Source organism: Labeo rohita, chromosome 3, assembly GCF_022985175.1.
Source record: "Labeo rohita strain BAU-BD-2019 chromosome 3, IGBB_LRoh.1.0, whole genome shotgun sequence".
Lineage (NCBI taxonomy): Eukaryota > Metazoa > Chordata > Actinopteri > Cypriniformes > Cyprinidae > Labeo > Labeo rohita.
In genome coordinates, this window is record NC_066871.1 from 55170359 (window position 1) to 55193431 (window position 23073).

At 40.5% G+C, this 23073-nt stretch overlaps 2 protein-coding genes across 3 annotated transcripts in view; both read right to left on the reverse strand.

Annotated features, from left to right (window-relative positions):
* The window catches only part of LOC127162127 (GTPase IMAP family member 5), a 269255-nt gene that overhangs the window by 104816 nt on the left and 141366 nt on the right, over window positions 1–23073 (reverse strand). The window lies entirely within an intron of this gene.
* Window positions 4159–21483, reverse strand: LOC127161863 (zinc finger protein OZF). Of its 2 annotated transcripts, none has more exons than XM_051104620.1 (4): window positions 21440–21483; window positions 20932–21129; window positions 18882–20081; window positions 4159–5650 (listed from the first exon to the last, which is right to left on the reverse strand). In XM_051104620.1, exons 2-4 carry the CDS (start codon window positions 21095–21097, stop codon window positions 4947–4949), a joined length of 2070 nt encoding a protein of 689 aa, XP_050960577.1. In that variant the 5' UTR covers window positions 21098–21129; window positions 21440–21483; the 3' UTR covers window positions 4159–4946. The 2 variants fall into 2 exon arrangements, with proteins under 2 accessions (XP_050960577.1, XP_050960587.1); XM_051104630.1 differs by lacking the exon at window positions 4159–5650 and adding an exon at window positions 18464–18738.

Sequence of the window (23073 nt, forward strand, 5' to 3'; positions counted from 1 at the left end):
GGCGCGGCCTCTCCAACTGACAGGAGCTCTGGGGCAGGCTTGTGCTTGGACAGGAGTTCTGGAGCAGGCTTGTGAGCAGACGTGACCTCAGAAGCACAATGTGCAGCCCACACACACACCAGATGGCAATCGCCATTAAGGGTAGAGCAGCAGCGGGAGGTTGTGGTGGGTCCAGTGCACTGGCTATCCCGATAGGCCGTGGTCTTGGGATGTCAGACGAGATGTGACTTGACTTGGGGTTGTCGGACGGGGCATAGCTTAACTCTGGACCGTCGAACAAGGCCTGGTAAGGCTCTGGGTGGTCAGACAAGACGTGACCCGGCTCAGGATGCTCGGGCGAGACGTGACTTGGCCTTAGTGGGGCAGCTGTGACTTGACTTGACCCTGAAGGGATGGCTGTAACTTGACTTGATGTTGGGCGAGCAGCTGTGATTTGACTAGACTGTGCAGGAACAGCAGGTGTGACTTGACTAGACCTTTGGAGATCAATTGAGACCTGACGTGGTTCACGGAGATCAGCTGTGGCCTTACTTGACTCAGGAACGACGACTGTGAATTTGTTTGACTCAAGAACGGCGGCTGTGACCTTGCTTGACTCAGGAACTCAGGGAGTGCCGAAGAAGGCGTGGGCTCTGGGCGGCGCTTGGGGCGAGCGGGCTCTGGATGAGCAGGCTCTGTACGAGCGGTCGCTTGAGGGCGCTCTGGCGGCGCAGTTAGCTCGGGTGCGGCGGCCATCTTGGCCGGGGGCTTGGCAGAAACAGCAGCAGCTTGGCTTGGCTCATGAGGACCTGCTGTAACCTAGCTTGGCTCATGGAGATCCACTGTAACGGGACTTAACTCCAGAACAACATGGCACGACAGCCGTCAACTCAAACTTAGTGCCGGTCACTTTAATGCGCTGTGTAATATAATTGTGCCTGCTGCACCCATGGTACGGCAGCAAAGTTCCTTGATTATTACGCCGGAATGAGAGTATAGTTCCTAGCCATATCGGCCTAGAAAATCGCAACTTTTCATTTTTTCCATCAATCTTAGTACACGATGCAACTACAGAAGAGACAAATTTTAAATAGGAAAAGTATCGAAACTCTTCGGTCATTTTTGAGCGAGATGCTATCGTCTACTCGGATTCAATGATCTACGCTAAGCTATGCTGAAAGTGCTACCGCCAGACCCGGAGATCGGCTGAATGGATTCGAAAACAGTGTTCCTATAAGAGTGGCAGGAGTTCCTCCTTCAGAAAATCGACTCTTGAGGAACTCCAGCACTGAATCTATAGGGCAGTGAACCAGATCCAGATTGCACCATCTACACCAAGAGTCAAAAAGTCTCCCCTTGAAGGCATAGTCTGCTGGGGCTTTAGTCACTCCATGTTTGGCAACAGTGGAACTACAGGTGTAGAGACATCTCCTGATTGCAGAAAGCCACTGGCATCTGCGAAAACACATGCAGAGCTACTACATTTGATGAAATCTTCACCTGATTTTCCTGCATAGGGTCCCAAAGCACCTGAGTGGCGGAAGCCTCTATAGTAGGAAGACATCCGAATGCTCTGTCGGGCCTCTGGCTTTTTCTCGAACTCTGAAGGCTTGAAAGTGCAGAGTGTCTGAGGAAGTGCTCATCATAAAGACTTAGGGTGTAGTATGTAGAGGAACAGTTAAGATCTGAGCCAGGAGATCACAATGAGAGAGGTGAATACGCTTGTGCGGTTCATCCAAAGTCTCTAAAGGAGGGCCTGGCCTCCGAAGATGAGCGAAAGAATCAGGAATTACTACTAGAGGCCTTGGCAATCAAACTCAGGTCTATCCATTTGCGTTGGCGAGAGCGAACCGGTGGGCGAGACCTAGGACCCCAGTCCTTATGAGGGGGTGCCATAGGTGCCGGCTCACTCCGCTGGACCTCACGATGGTGCTGAAAAGAAGATGGGTGTGAATGAAGCGCCGGTAGTTGACTCTCTACCTCGCCGGACCTGCTTGGAATGAGCTGTTGAAAGGCAGGGCCTGCTTTTCCGATCCCCAGAACTTCTCCACAATGGCGGTGACCACATCTCCAAAGGCCATCTTTAGAAATGGGAGCGTCCAATAGAAAGGTCTTGTAGAATATATATACAATAGAAAGAGCCAAAGGTGGTGCTCAACTGACACCATTCCTGCCATGGACCAACCCACTGCTTGAGCTGTATGCTTGTTAGCTCTGGCAACAGGGGGCACAAGCTGCAGGATGGAGCTGAACTCGAGATGTGCCGTGAGAGTCTCTTCAAGGGGCGGCATCGCCACATAACCGTGTACCGCCTTTGTAGAAATATTGGCGAAATCGGCGGCAGCAGGATTAGCAAAACACGCCGAGAACGGTTGTTTCTGAGACCTCAAAGCCTCATGGTTTAGGTCTTGGAAGAAAGGAAGAAGCCTATAGTCCTGGGATGGAATGACATGGGGATTGAGTGATTCTAGCTTTCTCGACCGCTAACCGGAGTTTGCCATTCCGGTAATCTGGACTGCGACGACACACAAACAGACAACAAACGTCGACGACACATACTATGTGCAGATAAGTTCAATAAACGTGTGCATATTACAACCTATCTGATGTCTGTGTGTGTTTATTGTGGGATATTAATGTGGAATGTGGTAATCGGGTGCATTATGTATGCAACTATAATGTTAACCCTCGTGTGCACCCAAGGGTAGTGGGTTGTAGGTGGGTAACATGTAATGCATGTTCAAATGTTTAATAATACATTTAAATAAATTACTGTTAATGCAGCAGTAACATTTTGTCACACATAATTTTGTTTAGTTCAGAATCGTGATCTCTATTTAAACGGGTCGTCAGATGCCCATTTTCCACAAGTTGATATGATTCTTTAGGGTCTTAATGAAAAGTCTCTAATATACTTTGGTTAAAAATTCTCAATGGTTGTGTAAAACAACACCCTTTTTACCTTGACAAAATCAGCTCTGCAAAAATCAGCTCATTCTGGTCGAGGCTGCTTTAAATGCAAATGAGCTCTGCTCGCCCCGCCCCTCTCTTCTCTCTGTGGAGTGACGAGCCTGTTTACTTTAGCCGCATTTAGCCGCGTTTAGCCGCAAAACTTGCTAACTAGCACGTTATAAGGAAAGGCGATCGCAAAGATTCATAAAAAATGCTTATACTCACTTCTGCTGTAAGTGAAGCTGGATCGAGGAGTAAAAAAAGGAGTAGGAGTAGGCGTAAGGAGTAACATTCTGTCAGGATTTTGGACTTTTGTTTCCATGTTTTTGCCCCAGCCATAGTTCCTGTTCGCCCATATTTGGTTTGCTTCTGTCTCTTGTGGACTATATTAAAAGTTTTGGGGTATTTCTGCGTCGTGTGCATCTCTACAGCCACAAGCACCGTGACAGATTCGCACACAGACATGTTTACTCTTTGTTGAAACAGAAGTAATGTATTAAACGTAGAGGAGAGAAAATGGAGCTAAAGTACTGATCTCATCAGGCTAGTATTGATCCGATACCAATACCAATGATGGTAGAGATACTAGTGATATTAGGATCAATCTGCCCACCGACAGAAGAAAAAAGAACTGTTGCTAATAGACAAACTCATTCAATCTCAGTCGTGTGTGGAGTAAAATATAGTTTATTAGGCAAATAAAAGCTTTATTGAGAAATTTTAAAAGCCCAAAAAGCAATTATAATACTTCATAGCTTTTAGATATTAAAAGTAAAATTATAAAATGACATTTTCTTGATTCAAATACAATCAGCAGACAATGAAATAATTACTCAGAGCAAATACAAAAATGAGCCGGATCTCTCTTCTACTGACTTACAAGTAGAAACAGGTATCGGTAAGGTGTTCAGTAAGGGTTTGTACAGCATCTCACAATTCTGACTTTATATCTCTGAATTACAAAGTTTATTTCTGAGAATTGTGAGTTTATGTTTCACAATTCTGACTATAACTAGTGCTGGGCAACAATCGCTAGTGAAATAAAAGTTTTGTGTACAGAAAATATGTGGGTGTATTGTATTTATTATGTGTAAATATAAATACACACACATGTATATATTTAACAAAAAGGTGTTTAAGAAGCTGGTCTCCACCACAGAATAAAAAAAAAAAAAAAGTTAACTTTTTTTGACTTTATCTCACAATTCTGTGGAAGTCCATGTCTGTCAAAAATAAAAAAATAAAACGGTAATTGCGACTTTGACTTTTTTTATCTCGCAGTTTCTTTATCTTGTGACTTTATAATGTGCATTTGAGTTATAAAGTCAGAACTGTGAGATATAAACTTGCAGTTGCAGGGGAAAAAGTCCGAATTATGAGTTTTTTTTTTCTTTTAATCTTGCAGTTCTGACTCTGTTGCTTGCAAATGTGAGTTTATAGAGTATCTCGCAATTCTGACTTTATGTCTCTGAATTACAATCAGCAGACAATAAAATTTGTATATAATATATAAAAATAAGGATGATGTATTATTTAAAAAGGTAACATTTAATCAATAATTACAAAATACAAAAATGAGCCGGATCTCTCTCTCCTACCGACTTACAAGTAGAAACAGGGTTCAGTAAGGTTTTAATGGTGTTACTATTCTTACAGTCCTGCTTATTAAACATATTGAACATAATATGAAACCCATAAGAAAGCACCATTTAAAATCATAATCAAAGTATCATTTAAATCATGAAGCAAAGTTATTATAGGAATAAAACGTTTGGACATTGTTCTTTGAGGAGGAACTCCATCTTTGAGTTGATCTGAATCTCACAGTTCAATCTGCTGGTTTTGAAGATGAAGATGAACTTTATTCACTGTGAAAACTTTAGATGATGTTTCTTTGTCATGTCACATGTAATGACAGATTGATCCAGATGATATTTTATTGTTTGATATATATTATTGTGTCACATTTGGTGAGGACGTGAATCAGACCTGAAAGTGCTGGATCTGAAGATGATCTACTTACTGTGATTGTGTTTTGTATGACGGCGTAGAGCAGAAGATTGATTGAAACGCTTCCCACATTCAGTGCAGTGATACGGTTTTTCTCCAGTGTGGATCCTCTCATGTGTTTTCAGATGTATTGCCTGACTGAATCTCTTGTCACAGTGTGAACACTTGTGAGGTTTTTCTCCAGTGTGAATCATCTGGTGCCGTTTCAAATCTTTTGCTGTAGTAAAAGTCTTTTCACACTCAAAGCACATGTAGTCTCTCACAGCATTATGTATTTTCTTATGGTCTTTTAAATATTGTAAACATGTAAAACTCTTTCCACACAAATGACATGAATGTGGCTTCACCTTTGTATGAACTCTCAGGTGCTGCTTCAGGTATGAATCCGACAAAAATGTTTTCCCGCACTGATCACATGAGTGCTGCTTTTCTCCAGTGTGGATGTTCTTGTGTTTTTTAAGGTTGGATGATTGTCTGAAACTCTTCCCGCACTGATCACATGTGAACGGTTTCTCTCCAGTGTGAATTCTCATGTGACGCTCAAGATGACGTTTGCATGTCAAACTCTTTCCACACTGAGTGCAGGTGAAAGATTTCTTGGCTCTTCTTTTCTTTAAATCGTTCGGTTTGGGTTTTTCTCCACTTCTGACATGATTTTTCTCCTCAACTTCACTCAATTCTTCTTTCTTCTCATTGTCTTCAATCAACTCTGAAACAAAAGTAAAAACAGCACATCGCTCAGCACCTTGTTAAAAAAAAAAAACATATTGAACATAATATGAAACCCATAAGAAAGCACCATTTAAAATCATAATCAAAGTATCATTTAAATCATGAAGCAAAGTTATTATAGGAATAAAACGTTTGGACATTGTTCTTTGAGGAGGAACTCCATCTTTGAGTTGATCTGAATCTCACAGTTCAATCTGCTGGTTTTGAAGATGAAGATGAACTTTATTCACTGTGAAAACTTTAGATGATGTTTCTTTGTCATGTCACATGTAATGACAGATTGATCCAGATGATATTTTATTGTTTGATATATATTATTGTGTCACATTTGGTGAGGACGTGAATCAGACCTGAAAGTGCTGGATCTGAAGATGATCTACTTACTGTGATTGTGTTTTGTATGACGGCGTAGAGCAGAAGATTGATTGAAACGCTTCCCACATTCAGTGCAGTGATACGGTTTTCTCTCCAGTGTGAATCCTCTCGTGTGTTCTCAGATGTATTGCCTGACTGAATCTCTTGTCACAGTGTGGACACTTGTGAGGTTTTTCTCCAGTGTGAATCATCTGATGCTGTTTTAAACACTTTGCTGTAGTAAAAGTCTTTTCACACTCAAAGCACATGTAGTCTCTCACAGCATTATGTATTTTCTGATGGTCTTTCAAATATTGTAAACATGTAAAACTCTTTCCACACAAATGACATGAATGTGGCTTCACCTGTGTATGAACTTTCAGGTGTGTCCTTAGGCTTGAAACCCACAAAAATGTTTTCCCGCACTGATCACATGAGTATGGCCTTTCTCCAGTGTGGATGTTCATGTGTTGTTTAAGGTTTGCTGATTGTGAGAAACTCTTCCCGCACTGATCACATGAGTATGGCCTTTCTCTAGTGTGGATGTTCATGTGTTGTTTAAGGTTGGATGATTGTCTGAAACTGTTCCCGCACTGATCACATGTGAACGGTTTCTCTCCAGTGTGAATTCTGATGTGACGCTCAAGATGACGTTTGCATGTCAAACTCTTTCCACACTGAGTGCAGGTGAAAGATTTCTTGGCTCTTCTTTTCTTTAAATCTTTCTGTTTGGGTTTTTCTCCACTTCTGACATGATTTTTCTCCTCAACTTCACTCAATTCTTCTTTCTTCTCATTGTCTTCAATCAACTCTGAAACAAAAGTAAAAACAGTACATCGCTCAGCACCTTGTTAAAAAAAAAAAAAAACAGAAAAGTGAAAGGACATATTGATGAACCCTCATATAACAACAGAAAGCAGACAATTACATTATACAATTTGATCATTTTGATGCAGTTTAATAAATTATACTTTTCCATGAATGAGGTACACTGATCTTCAAATTATTATTTCTAAAACATTATATATGCACGGATCTCATGTCTCTCTAGGGAGAACTATTAAATATGTTTGATCAACAACATGAAGGATCCTCAAATACAAACACATCAAGAGAGCGATCACACATTTGTGTTATGTTTTTATTTTCTTGTTTTTATTCATTTATAATCATTTATTCATACAATCATTAGTCATTTATGTAATTTATTATTTGTTTTTTTTTTACCATTTACCATTTATATCATTTTATTATTTGATTCTTTTATGATGTTTTAACATTTCATATTTCTTATTATTTTCCTTGCTCATAGATTTTCCTTGTTTAATCTAATGACTGTGAGGTTTCATGAACGGTTTTGTCTGAATAAATAACTACTTGTTGGATTTGTGCTGATCAGACGAAGTCTGATCATTGAAACAAACACAGCAAAGATTTTTCAATAAACTTTGCTGCTTTATCATCATCACTTTGTCTAACATACATTTTGTCAAAAAACAACAACAACAACAAAAAAAGTACCCAGTTCATAGGAAGTGTTCCTTATTATTTGATACTTCAGCAAAATTATTCATAGCTCTAAAGATTTTTTTATTTTCTGTTACAGCAAACCAAAATATAAAACTGCCTGAAGCTTTATAACGGTCAGCATTATTAATGAATTAATGAATAATAAACACCAACCTGTTTGTTGTTCAGTATCTTCAGTGTCTCTCATCTTCTCTCTGTCGTCTTTAATAAACTCAGTCTGTGCAGATTTCAGCTCTTCCTGATGATCTGATGGGAATATTCCAGCATTTATTGCTGAATGTGTGACTGTTGTGGGAGGAGTTTCACTGATGATGTGATTGTTGTGGGAGGAGCTTCACTGACGATGTGATTGTTGTGGGAGGAGCTTCACTGATGATGTGATTGTTGTGGGAGGAGCTTCACTGACGATGTGATTGTTGTGGGAGGAGCTTCACTGATGATGTGATTGTTGTGGGAGGAGCTTCACTGATGATGTGATTGTTGTGGGAGGAGCTTCACTGACAATGTGGTTGTTGTGGGAGGAGCTTCACTGACGATGTGGTTGTTGTGGGAGGAGCTTCACTGACGATGTGATTGTTGTGGGAGGAGCTTCACTGACGATGTGATTGTTGTGGGAGGAGCTTCACTGACGATGTGATTGTTGTGGGAGGAGCTTCACTGACGATGTGATTGTTGTGGGAGGAGCTTCACTGATGATGTGACTGTTGTGGGAGGAGCTTCACTGATGACGTGACTGTTGTGGGAGGAGCTTCACTGGTGATGTGGTTGTTGTGGGAGGAGCTTCACTGAACATAAATTTCTGTGTGGAAAAGCCAAAATCAACAATAAATCAAAAGAGTATTAAGTGTTGTCTCTTTGTGAATCATAACATTACTATATTATATTACAGTAGCGAATGGGGTCATTTTTTTAAATATTCAACTATTATTCTCTCCTCTGGACTATATGTGAACATCTTTGATGTGAAATATCTTATTCAGGTGGATTTACTTTCATTTGTCCAACTATTTGTCCTGCACAACTCCGTATTCAACTCATCTTTTATGAACGGAGGAACATTAGACACAATATGACTGTTTTTGCCTGTTGAACAAAGAGCAGTTCTGGACTAAAAGTCTATGTCTCTTTTACAGTCTATGGTGAACTGGATTGCTCACGACGTCATCAAAGTGAAGCCGCCATATTGGTATTCCCTAGTATTCTCAAACATTATACTGGGTGAATAGGACACAGCGTTTTCACATCTGAATCATTTATTTAATCAATTCGTTCGAACGAATGATTCTTTATGAATGGGAAATTCATTCGTTGACTCTCCAGACTGGTTTAAAAACGCACGTTCATTCGTAAAGGAAACAGCGCGAGTTTGAATGGAGATGTGCGGCGGCTCAGCTGTGACTTTGTTTTAAAATATTTTAGCTGATGAAATAGAGCAAAATCAGGTAGTGTTATAGTCAGATAATGTAAGTCACATAAGAGTAATTCATTTGTACGATCTTTAAGAGTCTGAAATAGATCAGAGACATTCAAATATATACATGATAACTTGAGAAATATTATTCAGAGATCATTTATTTCTGAGATTTGAATTTCAACTTTATTGTTTTTTATTATAAAACACATAGTTCCAGTACTTGATTCTGATTGGTTGAGCCGTGTTCAGAGCTGTTGTAAATTACACTACAAACGCACGCCTTTGTTTACTTTTGTGTGTTGCTTGGCAACCACAGCTGTTTCTGAGGAATGCTATTAATATTATCCATATGTTCTGTAACGCTTCAGCAGGTCTTCACTTGAATATAGGTGTGATTTAAAGTCTCTTGGGCATCGTGATTTATCATCTATGTGTGGCATGAAGTCACACATTTAGGTATAAAGACTGTAAAGGATGAAGAGAGAAGATGTGAGCTAAATGTCTCCCCAGCTATTATAGATAAGACAAACAAAGTTAAAACAGTGTGTACTAACAGAATTATCTTTGTAGATTTCTCTAGCAGTCAACCATAATATTTGCAATACAATTATTCATGGAGAAATAAAACCCGTTATATTAAGAAATCTGTGGTCATGAACACAACTGAACATGGAGGTTTGAACTTCCTAGATTTGACCACTCTGTTAAAGTGAACTGGATCAAACTATTTTTAATAAAAACAACTATGGAGCATTATTCCTCAGTGTATTTTATCACAGGTCTTCATTTTCTTTTGCTTTGTAACTACAGCATTAACTAAACTTACATTAAAGTTATCCAATTTCCACAATTTCCAATTTCTCTCCTGGAATTTAATTTATAAACATAATTTCTCACCTAACAGATGTTTTATATGGAATAATAAACCTATACATCTAAAACACTGTTTTTTGAAAATCAGTTTTCTAATTGTATCGTTTTTCGTAGTTGTGGATGCTGTTCCCCTTTGGATTAAAAATACATTGTAAAAATGCATGGCATTGTTTTATTTTTATTTATTTATATTTATTTTTCAATTTCATTGTAATTTTGATCTCTTTTTCTTTGTGTTCACCCCCTGGCTGCTGTAAAGTGTTGAATTTGAGTGATAAAAAAAAAAAAAAAAAGTGGTGACATTTCTCAAATGTTGTCGTTTCTCAAACGGAAGTCTGCATCCTTCGGAGGTCGCATTTGTAGCTGCATATGTTTCATAATATCAACAGTTATAAATGTGACCATTATTCTTAGTGAAGCGTAAATTGTTGTGATATGGTCGATTCGCGAGTTTAATGGTCAATTAACTGAAACAAACCAGACTTGATGACACATGCAGTCTGCAAACGCGACCTTCCGTTATTATTTATAAACTTATATATGTAAATATATATAAACTTAAATCACACATTTTACAACATCACTACAGCACTCTTCATACGGGAATCTGACGTTATGCTCGACAACATTTGCAAACTGACATTTATAATAATAACTTAATTACGCAAAACACGATATGCAGGACAGCAAAAAGCACATAACAGAGAAGAAAGAGAAGAAAAAGGGATCTCACACTCACCGGACAACTCTCGCGCTCTTTCCCGCGCGCATGCGCACAACGAGTGATCCTGCGCGCGCTGAAGAGTGAAGCCTGTAAACATAAAGTCACAAGCCCCGCCCCCTCCATCTAATATAATGGAACGTGGCACAAACTAAGTCTGAATAATTAAATCACACTGCAGAAATGTTTTACCAAAGATGGTTTTTAACATTGTAGCTATTTTTTATCACGCTGATGTAAGTTCAATGCTCGTTTTTAAATAAGTTTAGTTTTAGTTAGTTATTATTTTTATTGCATAACAAAAACAGTAACACACACACACACACACACACATAGAGAGAGGATCACAGTGTTTTCAACTATTATCAGTGACATTCATCATAGCATCAAAGAAACAAACAGAAAAAAGTAAAAAAAAAAAAAAAAAACTGCAGGGGATACACTACATCCTTTTTGCTTTTTTATTTCTTAGATCGCTAAAGGTTTCAATGTAATGCAGTTGATAACGTAATGTTAGGTTTATCATTAGTATTTCCTAAACATAATGATTCAATTAGTCACCAAATGTGGCTCCAAACTCTCATATCATGCAACGAACACATCTGTTTACCAGAGAATTGAATGTTGATACTGAATTTAATACATTTAAGTATTAGATATTCAATATCAATCCAAAACATTTGGGTAAATACACAATCATAAAATAATTGTTTTATGGATTTTTCCTCTAAGATGCAGTCACCATGTCTCTAAAATATTTCGCAACTACTGGGTAAATCAAATGAATAACTTTATATGTAAGTTTAATTACATATAAAGTATAATAATACATTTTATTTTATTTAAGTATAATAATACATTTATTTTATTATTACACATAATAATACATGTATTGTATTATTATGTAAATACTCACGCACTTCTCTTATTTATATAGCTGTATATAGAGAAAATAATGCACAAATCTGTACATAAATCATCTGTTCCAGATTCATACATTATTATTTATTTTTAAGTTTTTATTTTATTTAAATGTTGTATGTATATATGTATGTATGTACCAGAAACACCTTAAAAAACCACAACAAATTCCTTGTGTGTTTGCGCACACTTGGCGAATAAAGATAATTCTGATTCTGATTCTGATTAACTTTATTGGTGGGTAAATAAGGGTGTATTCACGCAATGTGGTTCCACATCATTTTTTAAATATAAAAGTGATTTTCTTATCTATAATTTTCACAATAAAGGGGACAGACTCAAAAGATATATTGGCAGACAAAAGATGAAGTATGCTGCAATGTCAGAGAGCATTTATTGGTCAAAACTCTGATACACATTTTTATTTATTTTTTTTCTAGCATATAAATGAACTCAAACTCTAACAGGCTTTATAGAAGCTTTTGTTCACGGGGACTTTAATTTTAAAACAATAAGCTGATGCCAACCGCCGTTTAACTAAAGAAGAAGAAGACTTTTATTTTGTTCAGTGTCCGCTGGAGGACTTTTATTTTGGCGCTTCCCGTTGCTCGTAGGAGCGGAAGTTTTGCAGTGTGTCACACGTGTTTATTAAAACTCAGGAAAATGGCGAAAAAAATCAAAGTTTAAGAGTGGTGTGAAAGCAAAGAAGAAGCAGAGGAAATGTGTGCTGATGTTCGACGACAAAGACAGACAGTAAGTCGCGCTCATTCCCATCAATTACTGACTCTAAATCAGATTATACGGGGATTAAACACGGTCACATACATGTAGAAACATGTAATTACACATACCCACATACAGGTTATTACACATAAATAATACAATAAGAATCGTGTCATTACATAAGAATATAATGTTATTTAATATATATTTTCCGTTTTTTTTTTCTTTTTTTTGTTTGCATTTTTTTTTGTTTTATTGTTGTGATCATTGTTTTTATGATTGTTCTACTTCATTTTTTGTGATTGTTGTTTTTATTATTGTTTTTATGATTATTCTTGTAATGGGGAGTGAAAGACGAGAGGCGAGCGGATCCATTTGCGAGCTTTTATTATAGGGACGAGACAGATACATGGTCATGCAGGCAGGGTCAAACAACAGTAAACAGGATTGTCAGAGGCGAGACGAGAGAATAGTCCTTTATGGTGAGCGATAGTACGAAGGCAGGCGGAGATGAGTCGAAAACGGGGAGCCAGGTGAGGGAATCAAAACCACAAGGAACAAGAAACAAGAATACGCTAAACAATGGGAGAAACACTATCAACAATCCGTGACTAGCATGGGGAAAGACCGGGGCTTTTATGGTGCTGCTGATTGGTCACATGTGCTGACGCAATCAGCGTGATGCATGACGGGAGATGTAGTCCGGGGTGTGGTACAACAGTCAGAGTGTGATGATGGGGTGAGAGTGACCTCTGGTGGTGAGCGGACAGCGGGACACAGACCAGATTCGTGACATAGCCCCCCCAAGGAGCGGCTTCCAGATGCTCCAAACGAACAACAGTCCAGGGGAACGGTGGGGCAGGAGCGAGACAGGTCCATGTGCAGGGCCCGGGGATTGAGGCAGGACCGGCGGAGCAGGAAACGCGGGAGCCCTCCAGGGCGGAGCCGGAGCAGAAGGCGCAGGAGCCCCCCAGGGCGGAGCCGGAGGAGGAGCAGGGGGCGCAGGGGCCCTCCAGGGCAGAGCCGGAGGCGTAGGAGCCCTCCAGGGCAGAGCCGGAGGCGGAGCAGGAGGCGCAGGAGCCCTCCAGGGTAGAGGCGGAGCAGGAGCCCTCCAGGGCGGAGCTGGAGGCGCAGGAGCCCTCCAGGGTGGAGCAGGAGGCAGAGCAGAAGGCGCAGGAGCCCTCCAGGGTGGAGCTGGAGGCGGAGCAGGAGGCGCAGGAGCCCTCCAGGGCGGAGCAGGATGCGGAGCAGGAGGCAGAGCAGAAGGCGCAGGAGCCCTCCAGGGCGGAGCCGGAGGCTGTGCAGAAGGCGCCGGGGCCCTCCAAGGTGGAACAGGAGGCGCCAGGGCCCTCCAGGGCTGAGCAGGAACCCGCATAATGGACTGGGACCTGGGGAGAACAGGGACAGAGGAGGCAGACAGAATAAGGGGAGAAGCAGAGTGACCAAAGGATAACGCCGCCTCCCTAGGAGGATCTACAGCCGAAGCTGACACCTCAGGAGGCATTGGCGCGGATTCTCCGACAGGGAAGGCCTCTGGAGCAGACTTGAGACCAGACGGGACCTCTAGAGCAGACTTGAGACCAGACGGGAGCTCTGGAGCAGACTTGAGACCGGACGGGACCTCTAGAGCAGACTTGAGATCAGATGGGACCTCTGGAGCAGACTTGAGATCAGACGGAAGCTCTGGAGCGGACTTGTGAACCGACGTGACCTCCGGTGCAGATTTGTGAACAGATGTGACCTCTGGAGTGTAGTGTGCGACCCACATACTGAGAATGGTGATCGCCATCACACTGGCAGACATCATGTGACTTGACTCTGGGCGGTCAGACGAGACGTGACTTGGCTCAATAAGTGCTGCGGTGACTTGACCTGACACGTGAAGTCCAGCGATGATTTGACTTGGCCTATGAGGATCAACGGTGACTTGACCTGGTTCGTGGTGACTGGCTGAGGCCTGACTTGGCTTGTGAACATCAACTGTGACTTGACTAGGCTCATGGAGATCTACTGTGACTTGACTTGGCTCATGAAGATCGGCTGTGGCTTGACTTGGTTCGTGGAGATCGGCTGTGACTTGAACTGGCTTGTGAAGATCAATGACTTTACTTGACTCAGGAACCACGGCTGTGACTCTGCTTGACTCAGGAACCATGGCCTTGACGTTGTTGGACTTGGAAGCTTGACTGGACTTGGAAGCTTGACTGGACTTGGAAGCTTGACTGGACTTGGAAACTACAGCTGTAGCCTGACTTGACTCTGGAGCAGCGGCTGAAGCTTGACTTGGCTCTGGAATAACAGCAGCAACCTGACTTGGCTCATGAGGATCTGCTGTAACCTGGCCTGGCTCATGGAAATCCGCTGTAACGGGACTTGTCTTATGAACAACAGCCATAACATGACTTTACTCGTGGGGAACAGCCGTGACTTGGCAGTGGCACGTGCAGTGGCTCTGGCGTGGCAGCCATCTTGACAGTGCTTGGCTCAGGGAAGATGGCTGTAACTTGACTTGAGATAGGGGCAATAGCTCTGACTTGACTTGACACAGGAAACACAGCTTTAACCTGACTTGACACAGGAACAAGAACCATAGCTTGACTTGGCATGGGAACAGCAGCCGTAGCTTGACTTGACTCCGGGACAGCAGCTGTAGCTTGACTTGGCTTGGTAACTTGACTTGACTGCGTCAGGAGCCGCTCGCAGGGGGAGGCCTCTGTTTATCCTCTGAGGACTCTGTTTTGCTGGCGATTGACCCTGTTTTGTCTGACACGTCAATAAAGCTGCATATGGATCCAAAGAACCCTGAGTCTGCGTTACAACCATAACCCCAATTTTATGTTTATGAAAGCACCAAATAACAATAACTTCAACAAAATATTGGATTTTAAAAATGTGATTTTATTTATTTTGTTTTTACAGACACGAAAAACATTTATTTGACTTTAATTAGGATAACATTACATTCGTTTCGTACCACTGAATTGACGATGATGTGCTTCTCTCTTTTCTCTCTTTTGGTCAGTACACAAAAACCTCTGTGTTAACATCATGTTCTCTTCAACTAGAGGTGTCAAATTTCCCTGAAATCACAATATTTACTCTCATATATGTATACCGGAGAAACCAGCAGTTCTTAAAAGCTGAAGAATTCCAGAGGATCTCCGTTATTTTGACTCCATCGGTGACAAAATGGAGAAAAAAACCTTGGGAGATCTTTGCTCCTCCATCCAGGCGTTCGTCGCTTCTCCCATGTCCTCCTACGCCTCAGTTCGAGAAATGGACCGTCTTAGGCCTAAGACAGATGCTAAGCAACGCCGGCATACACTTCTCACGGCGGATGAACTAGGCAGAGCTCTACAACCTCTTCACCTCCTTCCAGCCAGGAACAACATCACTGAGATCCACTCCTCCGCCAAAAGCCACCAAAGAAAAAAAGAGTACCTCTTGTAGTGTCCCATACTCACAGCTTGAGCAAACCACCACTCCCACAAGGAAGGTCCCTGGCCGTCAATCCGCCGTAGCAGGCCCTCGGTGAGCCTAGGCCGTCCCACTGATTCCGCCGCAGCTTGCCTCAGTCCACTTGCTCTCCGGGCCGAGCTTCAGCCCGCAGCTCCTCCGCAACTGGCTCCAGCGGCCACCGTTCCCTCTCTTCTCTCTCTTCTCCACGCTCGCTCTTCCTTCACGTTGTCTTCCGCCAGGGTGCAGATCTTGGCAGGTGCGGACGTAGACCTCTTCTTCCTCCTGTCACCACTTTCACCTCCGTCTTCAGACCGTCAAATCGACTGTGGCGAGTTCTCTGTCACTCTTAAAAACACAGCACATAATCCGTCAAAAATCTTTTCGAATTTTCTGAATTCACATTTGCTTTCACCTGTTACTCAGAAGTCGTTTGCACAGCATTCCCACATAGGAGACGTGAGGTTGGAGTTCGCGTTATCATACGGAGGTGCCCACTTTTACGCTTACCACAAGCTGTTCGCAGTTAAACGCTCTATCAGTGGAACCAGTGTCCTTACTGGGGAGCGCTGGACACTGAGCTCCACAGCAGAGTCTTCCTGGGCTGCCGCAACGTCTCACGCACTGTCCGTCGATCCATCTCCTACACCACCTCAGCATGCCCCTTCGTCAATCCGTCCATCTCTCCTCATCCCGAACCGCCTCGGCATTAATCCACCAGCTAAATCCAAACGTTCCAACCGATGCACCTTCCTGGAATTCCGACCGCCGCTACTCCTCCTCTTCCTCCTCCAGCAGCCGGGTCTGCTGTTTACCATTGATCTGTTGAACTGTCTCACCACCCCGATACTAAGCGGTCTCACTCATGGCTTTAATCCTGGCGTCGAAAGTCTGCCATGGCAAAGCATAATCTGCGCCAACCTCCAGTCCGCCCTCACCGAACCCGACACGGTCGAACTTTTAATCAAAAAAGAAGGCTAAAATTGGCATCACCTCTGCCTTTAAAGTGATGCCCATCCATCCGGATTTTTGCCTTTTATTTGGCATACGTTAGCGCGAAAAATTGTGCTTTTCCGTCCATCTAACCTTCGGCAGCAGAAGCAGCCCAAACATTTTCGACATGTTGTCAGAGGCTATCTGCTCTATCTATTCTCTCCAATAATTACGCAATCCCTTACCTCATCCACCATTTAGAGCAGGGGTGCCCAACCCTGTTCCTGGAGATCAACCTTCCTGCAGAGTTTAGTTCCAACCCTGATCAAACACACCTGTCTGTAATTATCAAGTGCTCCTTTAGATCTTAATTAGTTGGTTCAGGTGTGTTTGATCAGGGTTGGAGCTGAACTCTGCAGGAAGGTAGATCTCCAGGAACAGGGTTGAGCACCCCTGTTTTTTTGACAATTTTTTTATCATCTCGCCCCCTGACTCCATCCCAGCCGCTGTTCGCTGACGACCTTAATCACCCCGCCACATGTTTCTGGTTCCAAAAACACCTCAAGTCCGTTCTACTCCTATCCGGCATCCCATCATTTTTCCAGCCACTCCGTCCGCATAGGCGTGGCAAACACAGCTGCCCAAAAGGCCTCTCTCAGCCGCAGATCCAGGCACTCGGCCGCTGGACAAGAGCTACATTCGGTCGGACTGCTCCCATATCAAAGAAGCTCACCGAACCCTCATCAGCCAAGTCCTGTAACACCCGCCCGTCCCCGTCACCCACCCCAGCCAAACATCTCTGCTCCTACCGTTGCCACAGTGCCCGCTTCCGCAGAAGCCACTCTCTTTCCAGACGCCGCAGCGCCAGACGTTGACTACACTGTTGTCGTGTGAACTTGTCGTATGTCAACCATTGTATTAGTCATTGAGTCATTCATTCAAAAGATTTGTTCAAAAACAGTGATTCATCCAGTAATGAAACAAGTGCAGTATTTATGAGTGACTCATTGAATATATTTTAAATCAGGGGTGCCCAACCCTGTTCCTGGAGATCTACCTTCTTGCAGAGTTTAGTTCTAACCCTGACCAAACACACCTGTCTGTAATTATAAAGTGCTCCTTCAGATCCTAATTAGTTGGTTCAGGTGTGTTTGATCAGGGTTGGAGCTGAACTCTGCAGGAAGGTAGATCTCCAGGAGCAGGATTGAGCAGCCCTGTTTTAAATGCATATATATATATATATATATATATATATGTGTGTGTGTGTGTGTGTGTGTGTTTGTATATATATATATATATATATATATATATATAATTTTTTTTTTTAATAATTCATTCAGTTAAATTCCTTTTGAATGCAGCAGTAATATTTTCTGACACATTATTTCGTTTAGTTCAGAATCGTGGGAGAATCATGATCTCTATTTAGGCCAGCAAAAAAAAAAAAAAACCTGATTCTTAATTCATCCAGAATCGTGCAGCTCTAATACGAGAAGTGTAAGGAGCAGCGTATATACAAACACAGACATGTTTACTCTTTAGTGAAACAGAAGTAATGTATTAAACGTAGAGGAGAGAAAATGGAGCTAAAGTACTGATCTCATCAGGCTAGTATTGATCCGATACCAATACCAACGATGGTAGAGATACTAGTGATATTAGGATCAATCTGCCCACCGACAGAAGAAAAAAGAAGAGTTGCTAATAGACAAACTCATTCAATCTCAGTCGTGTGTGGAGTAAAATATAGTTTATTAGACAAATAAAAGCTTTATTGAGAAATTTTAAAAGCCCAAAAAGCAATTATAATACTTCATCGCTTTTAGATATTAAAAGCGATGAAGTACAAAAATGAGCCGGATCTCTCTCTCCTACTGACTTACAAGTAGAAACAGTTTTCAGTAAGGTTTTAATGATGTTACTATTCTTACAGTCCTGCTTATTAAACATATTGAACATAATATGAAACCCATAAGAAAGCACCATTTAAAATCATAATCAAAGTATCATTTAAATCATGAAGCAAAGTTATTATAGAAATAAAACGTTTGGACATTGTTCTTTGGGGAGGAACTCCATCTTTGAGTTGATCTGAATCTCACCGTTCAATCTGCTGGTTTTGAAGATGAAGATTTATTCACTGTGAAAAATTCAGATGATGTTTCTTTGTCATGTCACTTTTTTTTTCCAGATATTTTATTGCTTGATTCATATTATTGTGTCACATTTGGTGAGGACGTGAATCAGACCTGAAAGTGCTGGATCTGAAGATGATCTACTTACTGTGATTGTGTTTTGTATGACGGCGTAGAGAAGAAGATTGATTGAAACACTTCCCACATTCAGTGCAGTGATATGGTTTCTCTCCAGTGTGGATCATCTCGTGTATTTTCAGATATGATGACTGACTAAATCTCTTGTCACAGTGTAAACACTTGTACGGTTTTTCTCCAGTGTGAATCCTCTCGTGTGTTTTCAGATGTGATGACTGACTGAATCTCTTGTCACAGTGTAAACACTTGTATGGTTTCTCTCCAGTGTGAATCATCTCGTGTATTTTCAGATATGATGACTGACTGAATCTCTTGTCACAGTGTGAACACTTGTGAGGTTTTTCTCCAGTGTGAATCCTCTCGTGTCTTTTCAGTTGTCTTGACAGACTGAATCTCTTGCCACAGTGTGAACACATATAAGGTTTTTCTCCAGTGTGAATCCTCTCATGCATTTTTAAACAGTTCAATGTAGTAAAAGTCTTTTCACACTCAAAGCACATGTAGTCTCTCACACCAGTATGCATTTTCTGATGTTGTTTAAAATTTTTTAGATATGTAAAAGTCTTTCCACACAAATGACATGAATGTGGCTTCTCCTTTGTATGAACTTTCAGGTGTGTCTTCAGGTTTGAAGCCCACAAAAATGTTTTCCCACACTGATCACATGAGTGCTGCTTTTCTCCAGTGTGGATGCTCATGTGATCCTTAAGGTTTGCTGATTGTGTGAAACTCTTCCCGCACTGATCACAAGTGAACGGTTTCTCTCCAGTGTGAATTCTCATGTGAACATCAAGATATCTTTTGTATGTGAAACTCTTTCCACATTGATCACACGCATACAGCTTCTCTCCAGTGTGGATGTTCGTGTGTTTCTTAAGGTTTGCTGATTGTGAGAAACTCTTCCCGCCCTGATCACATGAGTATGGCCTTTCTCCAGTGTGGATGTTCATGTGTTGTTTAAGGTTTGATGATCGTGTGAAACTCTTCCCGCACTGATCACAAGTGAACGGTTTCTCTCCAGTGTGAATTGTCATGTGACGCTCAAGATGACTTTTGCATGTCAAACTTTTACCACACTGAGAGCAGGTGAAAGATTTCTTGGCTCTTCTTGTCTTTAAATCGTTCGGTTTGGGTTTTTCTTCACTTCTGACGTGATTTTGCTCATCAGATTCACTCAATTCTTCTTTCATCTCATTGTCTTCAATCAACTCTGAAACAAAAGTAAAAACAGCACATTTAACAGCAACTCGTTAAAAACCAAAACAGAAAAGTGAAAGGACATATTGATGAACCCTCATATAACAACAGAAAGCAGACAATTACATTATACAATTTGATCATTTTGATGCAGTTTAATAAATTATACTTTTCCATGAATGAGGTACACTGATCTACAATTTATTATTTCTAAAACATTATATATGCACAGATCTCATGTCTCTCTAGGGAGAACTATTAAATATGTTTGATCAACAACATGAAGGATCCTCAAATACAAACCGTGTGTTGCATGAAGAGAGCGATCACACATTTGTGTTGTTTTTATTTTCTTGTTTTTATTCATTTATAATCATTTATTCATACAATCATTAGTCATTTATGTAATTTATTAATTGTTTTTTTTACCATTTACCATTTATATCATTTTATTATTTGATTATTTTATGATGTTTTAACATTTCATATTTCTTATTATTTTTCTTGCTCATAGATTTTCCTTGTTTAATCTAATGACTGTGAGGTTTCATGAACGGTTTTGTCTGAATAAATAACTACTTGTTGGATTTGTGATGATCAGATGAAGTCTGAGCATTGAAACAAACACAGCAAAGATTTTTCAATAAACTTTGCTGCTTTATCATCATCACTTTGTCTAACATACATTTACAAAAAATTAAGTTCCCAGTTCATAGTACGTGTCTCTTATTATTTGATACTTCAGCAAAATTATTCACAGCTCCGAAGGTTTCTTCTGTGACAACAAACCAAAATACAAAATAATCCCTGAAGCTTTATAACCGTCAGCATTATTAATGAATTAATGAAGAACAAACACCAACCTGTTTGTTGTTCAGTATCTTCAGTGTCTCTCATCTTCTCTCTGTCCTCTTTAATAAACTCAGTCTGTGCAGATTTCAGCTCTTCCTGATGATTTGATGAGAATATTCCAGCATTTATTGCTGAATGTGTGATTGTTGTGGGAGGAGCTTCACTGATGACGTGCATGTTGTGGGAGGAGTTTTACCGAACATGAATTTCTGTGTGGAAAAGCCAAAATCAACAATAAATGAAAAGAGTATTAAGTGTTGTCTGTTTGTGAATCATTGCATTACTATATCATATTACAGTAGTGAACTCGAGCTCCGGAGGAAGCGGCTTCCGTCTGACACACGGCCGTTATCTGTAACATCACTACAGCACTCTTCATACGGGAATCTGACGTTATGCTCGACAACATTTGCAAACTGACATTTATAATAATAACTTAATTGCGCAAAATACGATATGCAGGACAGCAAAGAGCACATAACAGAGAAGAAAGAGAAGAAAAAGGGATCTCACACTCACCGGACAACTCTCGCGCTCTTTCCCGCGCGCATGCGCACAACGAGTGATCCTGCGCGCGCTGAAGAGTGAAGCCTGTAAACATAAAGTCACAAACTCCGCCCCAGGGGCGTCGCTAGGGCTCATCAGTCGGGTCTGGAGGCCCGAATGTTTTTACTCCAGGCCCGAATGTTGATTTCCACGGAATTTGTCAAAGTTTGAATGCGGCAAAACACTATTTAAATATGAATCCTGCATGTTCTGCGTGTGTTTTGATGAATGAACGGGGACGCGCGGATTCTTTACATGTGAAACTGATGCGCGTGTGATTTCAGCGTCTGCCGTTTCACTAAATGAGGACATAAATACATGAACAACATCTCCAGAACTGCTCTGAGAGTCACTTCATGAGCATTTCACTGTTTCTTTTGAGTAAAACAAGCGTCAAATATACACACAGAAATTTACAGGTATTCACGGCAACCAGTCAGAGTAAAAGTTTGGTTTAACTTTATTAACCATTCAGTATAATGTACGTGCCTACTACTACTACTACTGTTAATTAATAAAAAAATATATATACAAATTCCTCACACAATATTTCTTCCATGTTTTAACTTTGAATAGTAAATACTATTAAAAGTATACTATTTGCCAAAAATAAAACATAATTTTCATTGGAAGATCAATTTAATTAATATTTTATACCTTCATTTGATAACCAGAACAATACACAACACAGAATTCCATAAGGCTATTGTAAAAATAAATAAAAGTTGTTTTTATGCATTCAAATAAACAGACATGCTAAAACATATTTGGTAACAATAAAACGTAAAGTGAGAAAAAAATAAAACATTTCATGGGGTCCTAAACATGTAAATTTTCTTAACTTTTGATAAATTGGCGGTAAATCGTATAAGATTCATGGTTTTAATTAATTACACATGATTAATTACATGATTAATTGATTAACAAAATTAAATTTAACCATTAAAAAGTAGTCCAGAAAAATTAAAACAGACAAACAGAAAAAAAAAAAATAAAAATTTTGGGAAAAAAACAGGGCCCTATTTTTTGCATGCAACTATATATTTGCTACAGTTATAAATACATCTTCATACGTATTATTTTATTTGTCTAACATATTTTTGTAAAGTTATAATTATGTTGTAATACTTTGATATGTTTGCTATTTGCAGTGATTACTGTTTACTATTGTTCATGTGTGACAAGGTCTTTGACCCCCAGTTTAATGCCCTGAACCCCATCCACATTCAACCACCTGTGTCTAACAAAATCTTATGTGAACATGATGTGAGCTCCCACCCAACACCACCAGCCCCGGATGTTTTAAAGTCCTAGAAACGCCCCTGTCCCGCCCCCTCCATCTAATATAATGGAGCGTGACACAAACTAAATGACACTGCAGAAATGTTTTTAACATTGTAGGTATTTTTTATCACGCTGATGTAAGTTCAATGCTCATTTTTTAAATAAGTTTAGTTTTAGTTAATTATTATTTTTATTGCATAACAAAAAAAGTAACACACACACACACATATAGAGAGAGAGAGGATCACAGTGTTTTCAACTATTATCAGTGACATTCATCATAGCATCAAAGGAACAAACAGAAAAAAGTAAGGGGAAAAACT

What these genes read in the sequence shown, in the direction of transcription:
- LOC127161863 (XM_051104620.1), bottom strand. Translation starts at nt 21,097, where the DNA reads ATGCACGTCATCAGTGAAGCTCCTCCCACAACAATCACACATTCAGCA. An exon ending in AGATACTGAACAACAAACAG is followed by an intron (nt 20,082 to 20,931) that starts GTTGGTGTTTGT and finishes CTTTTGTTTCAG; the next exon opens with AGTTGATTGAAGACAATGAG. An exon ending in TCATACAAAACACAATCACA is followed by an intron (nt 5,651 to 18,881) that starts GTAAGTAGATCA and finishes CTTTTGTTTCAG; the next exon opens with AGTTGATTGAAGACAATGAG.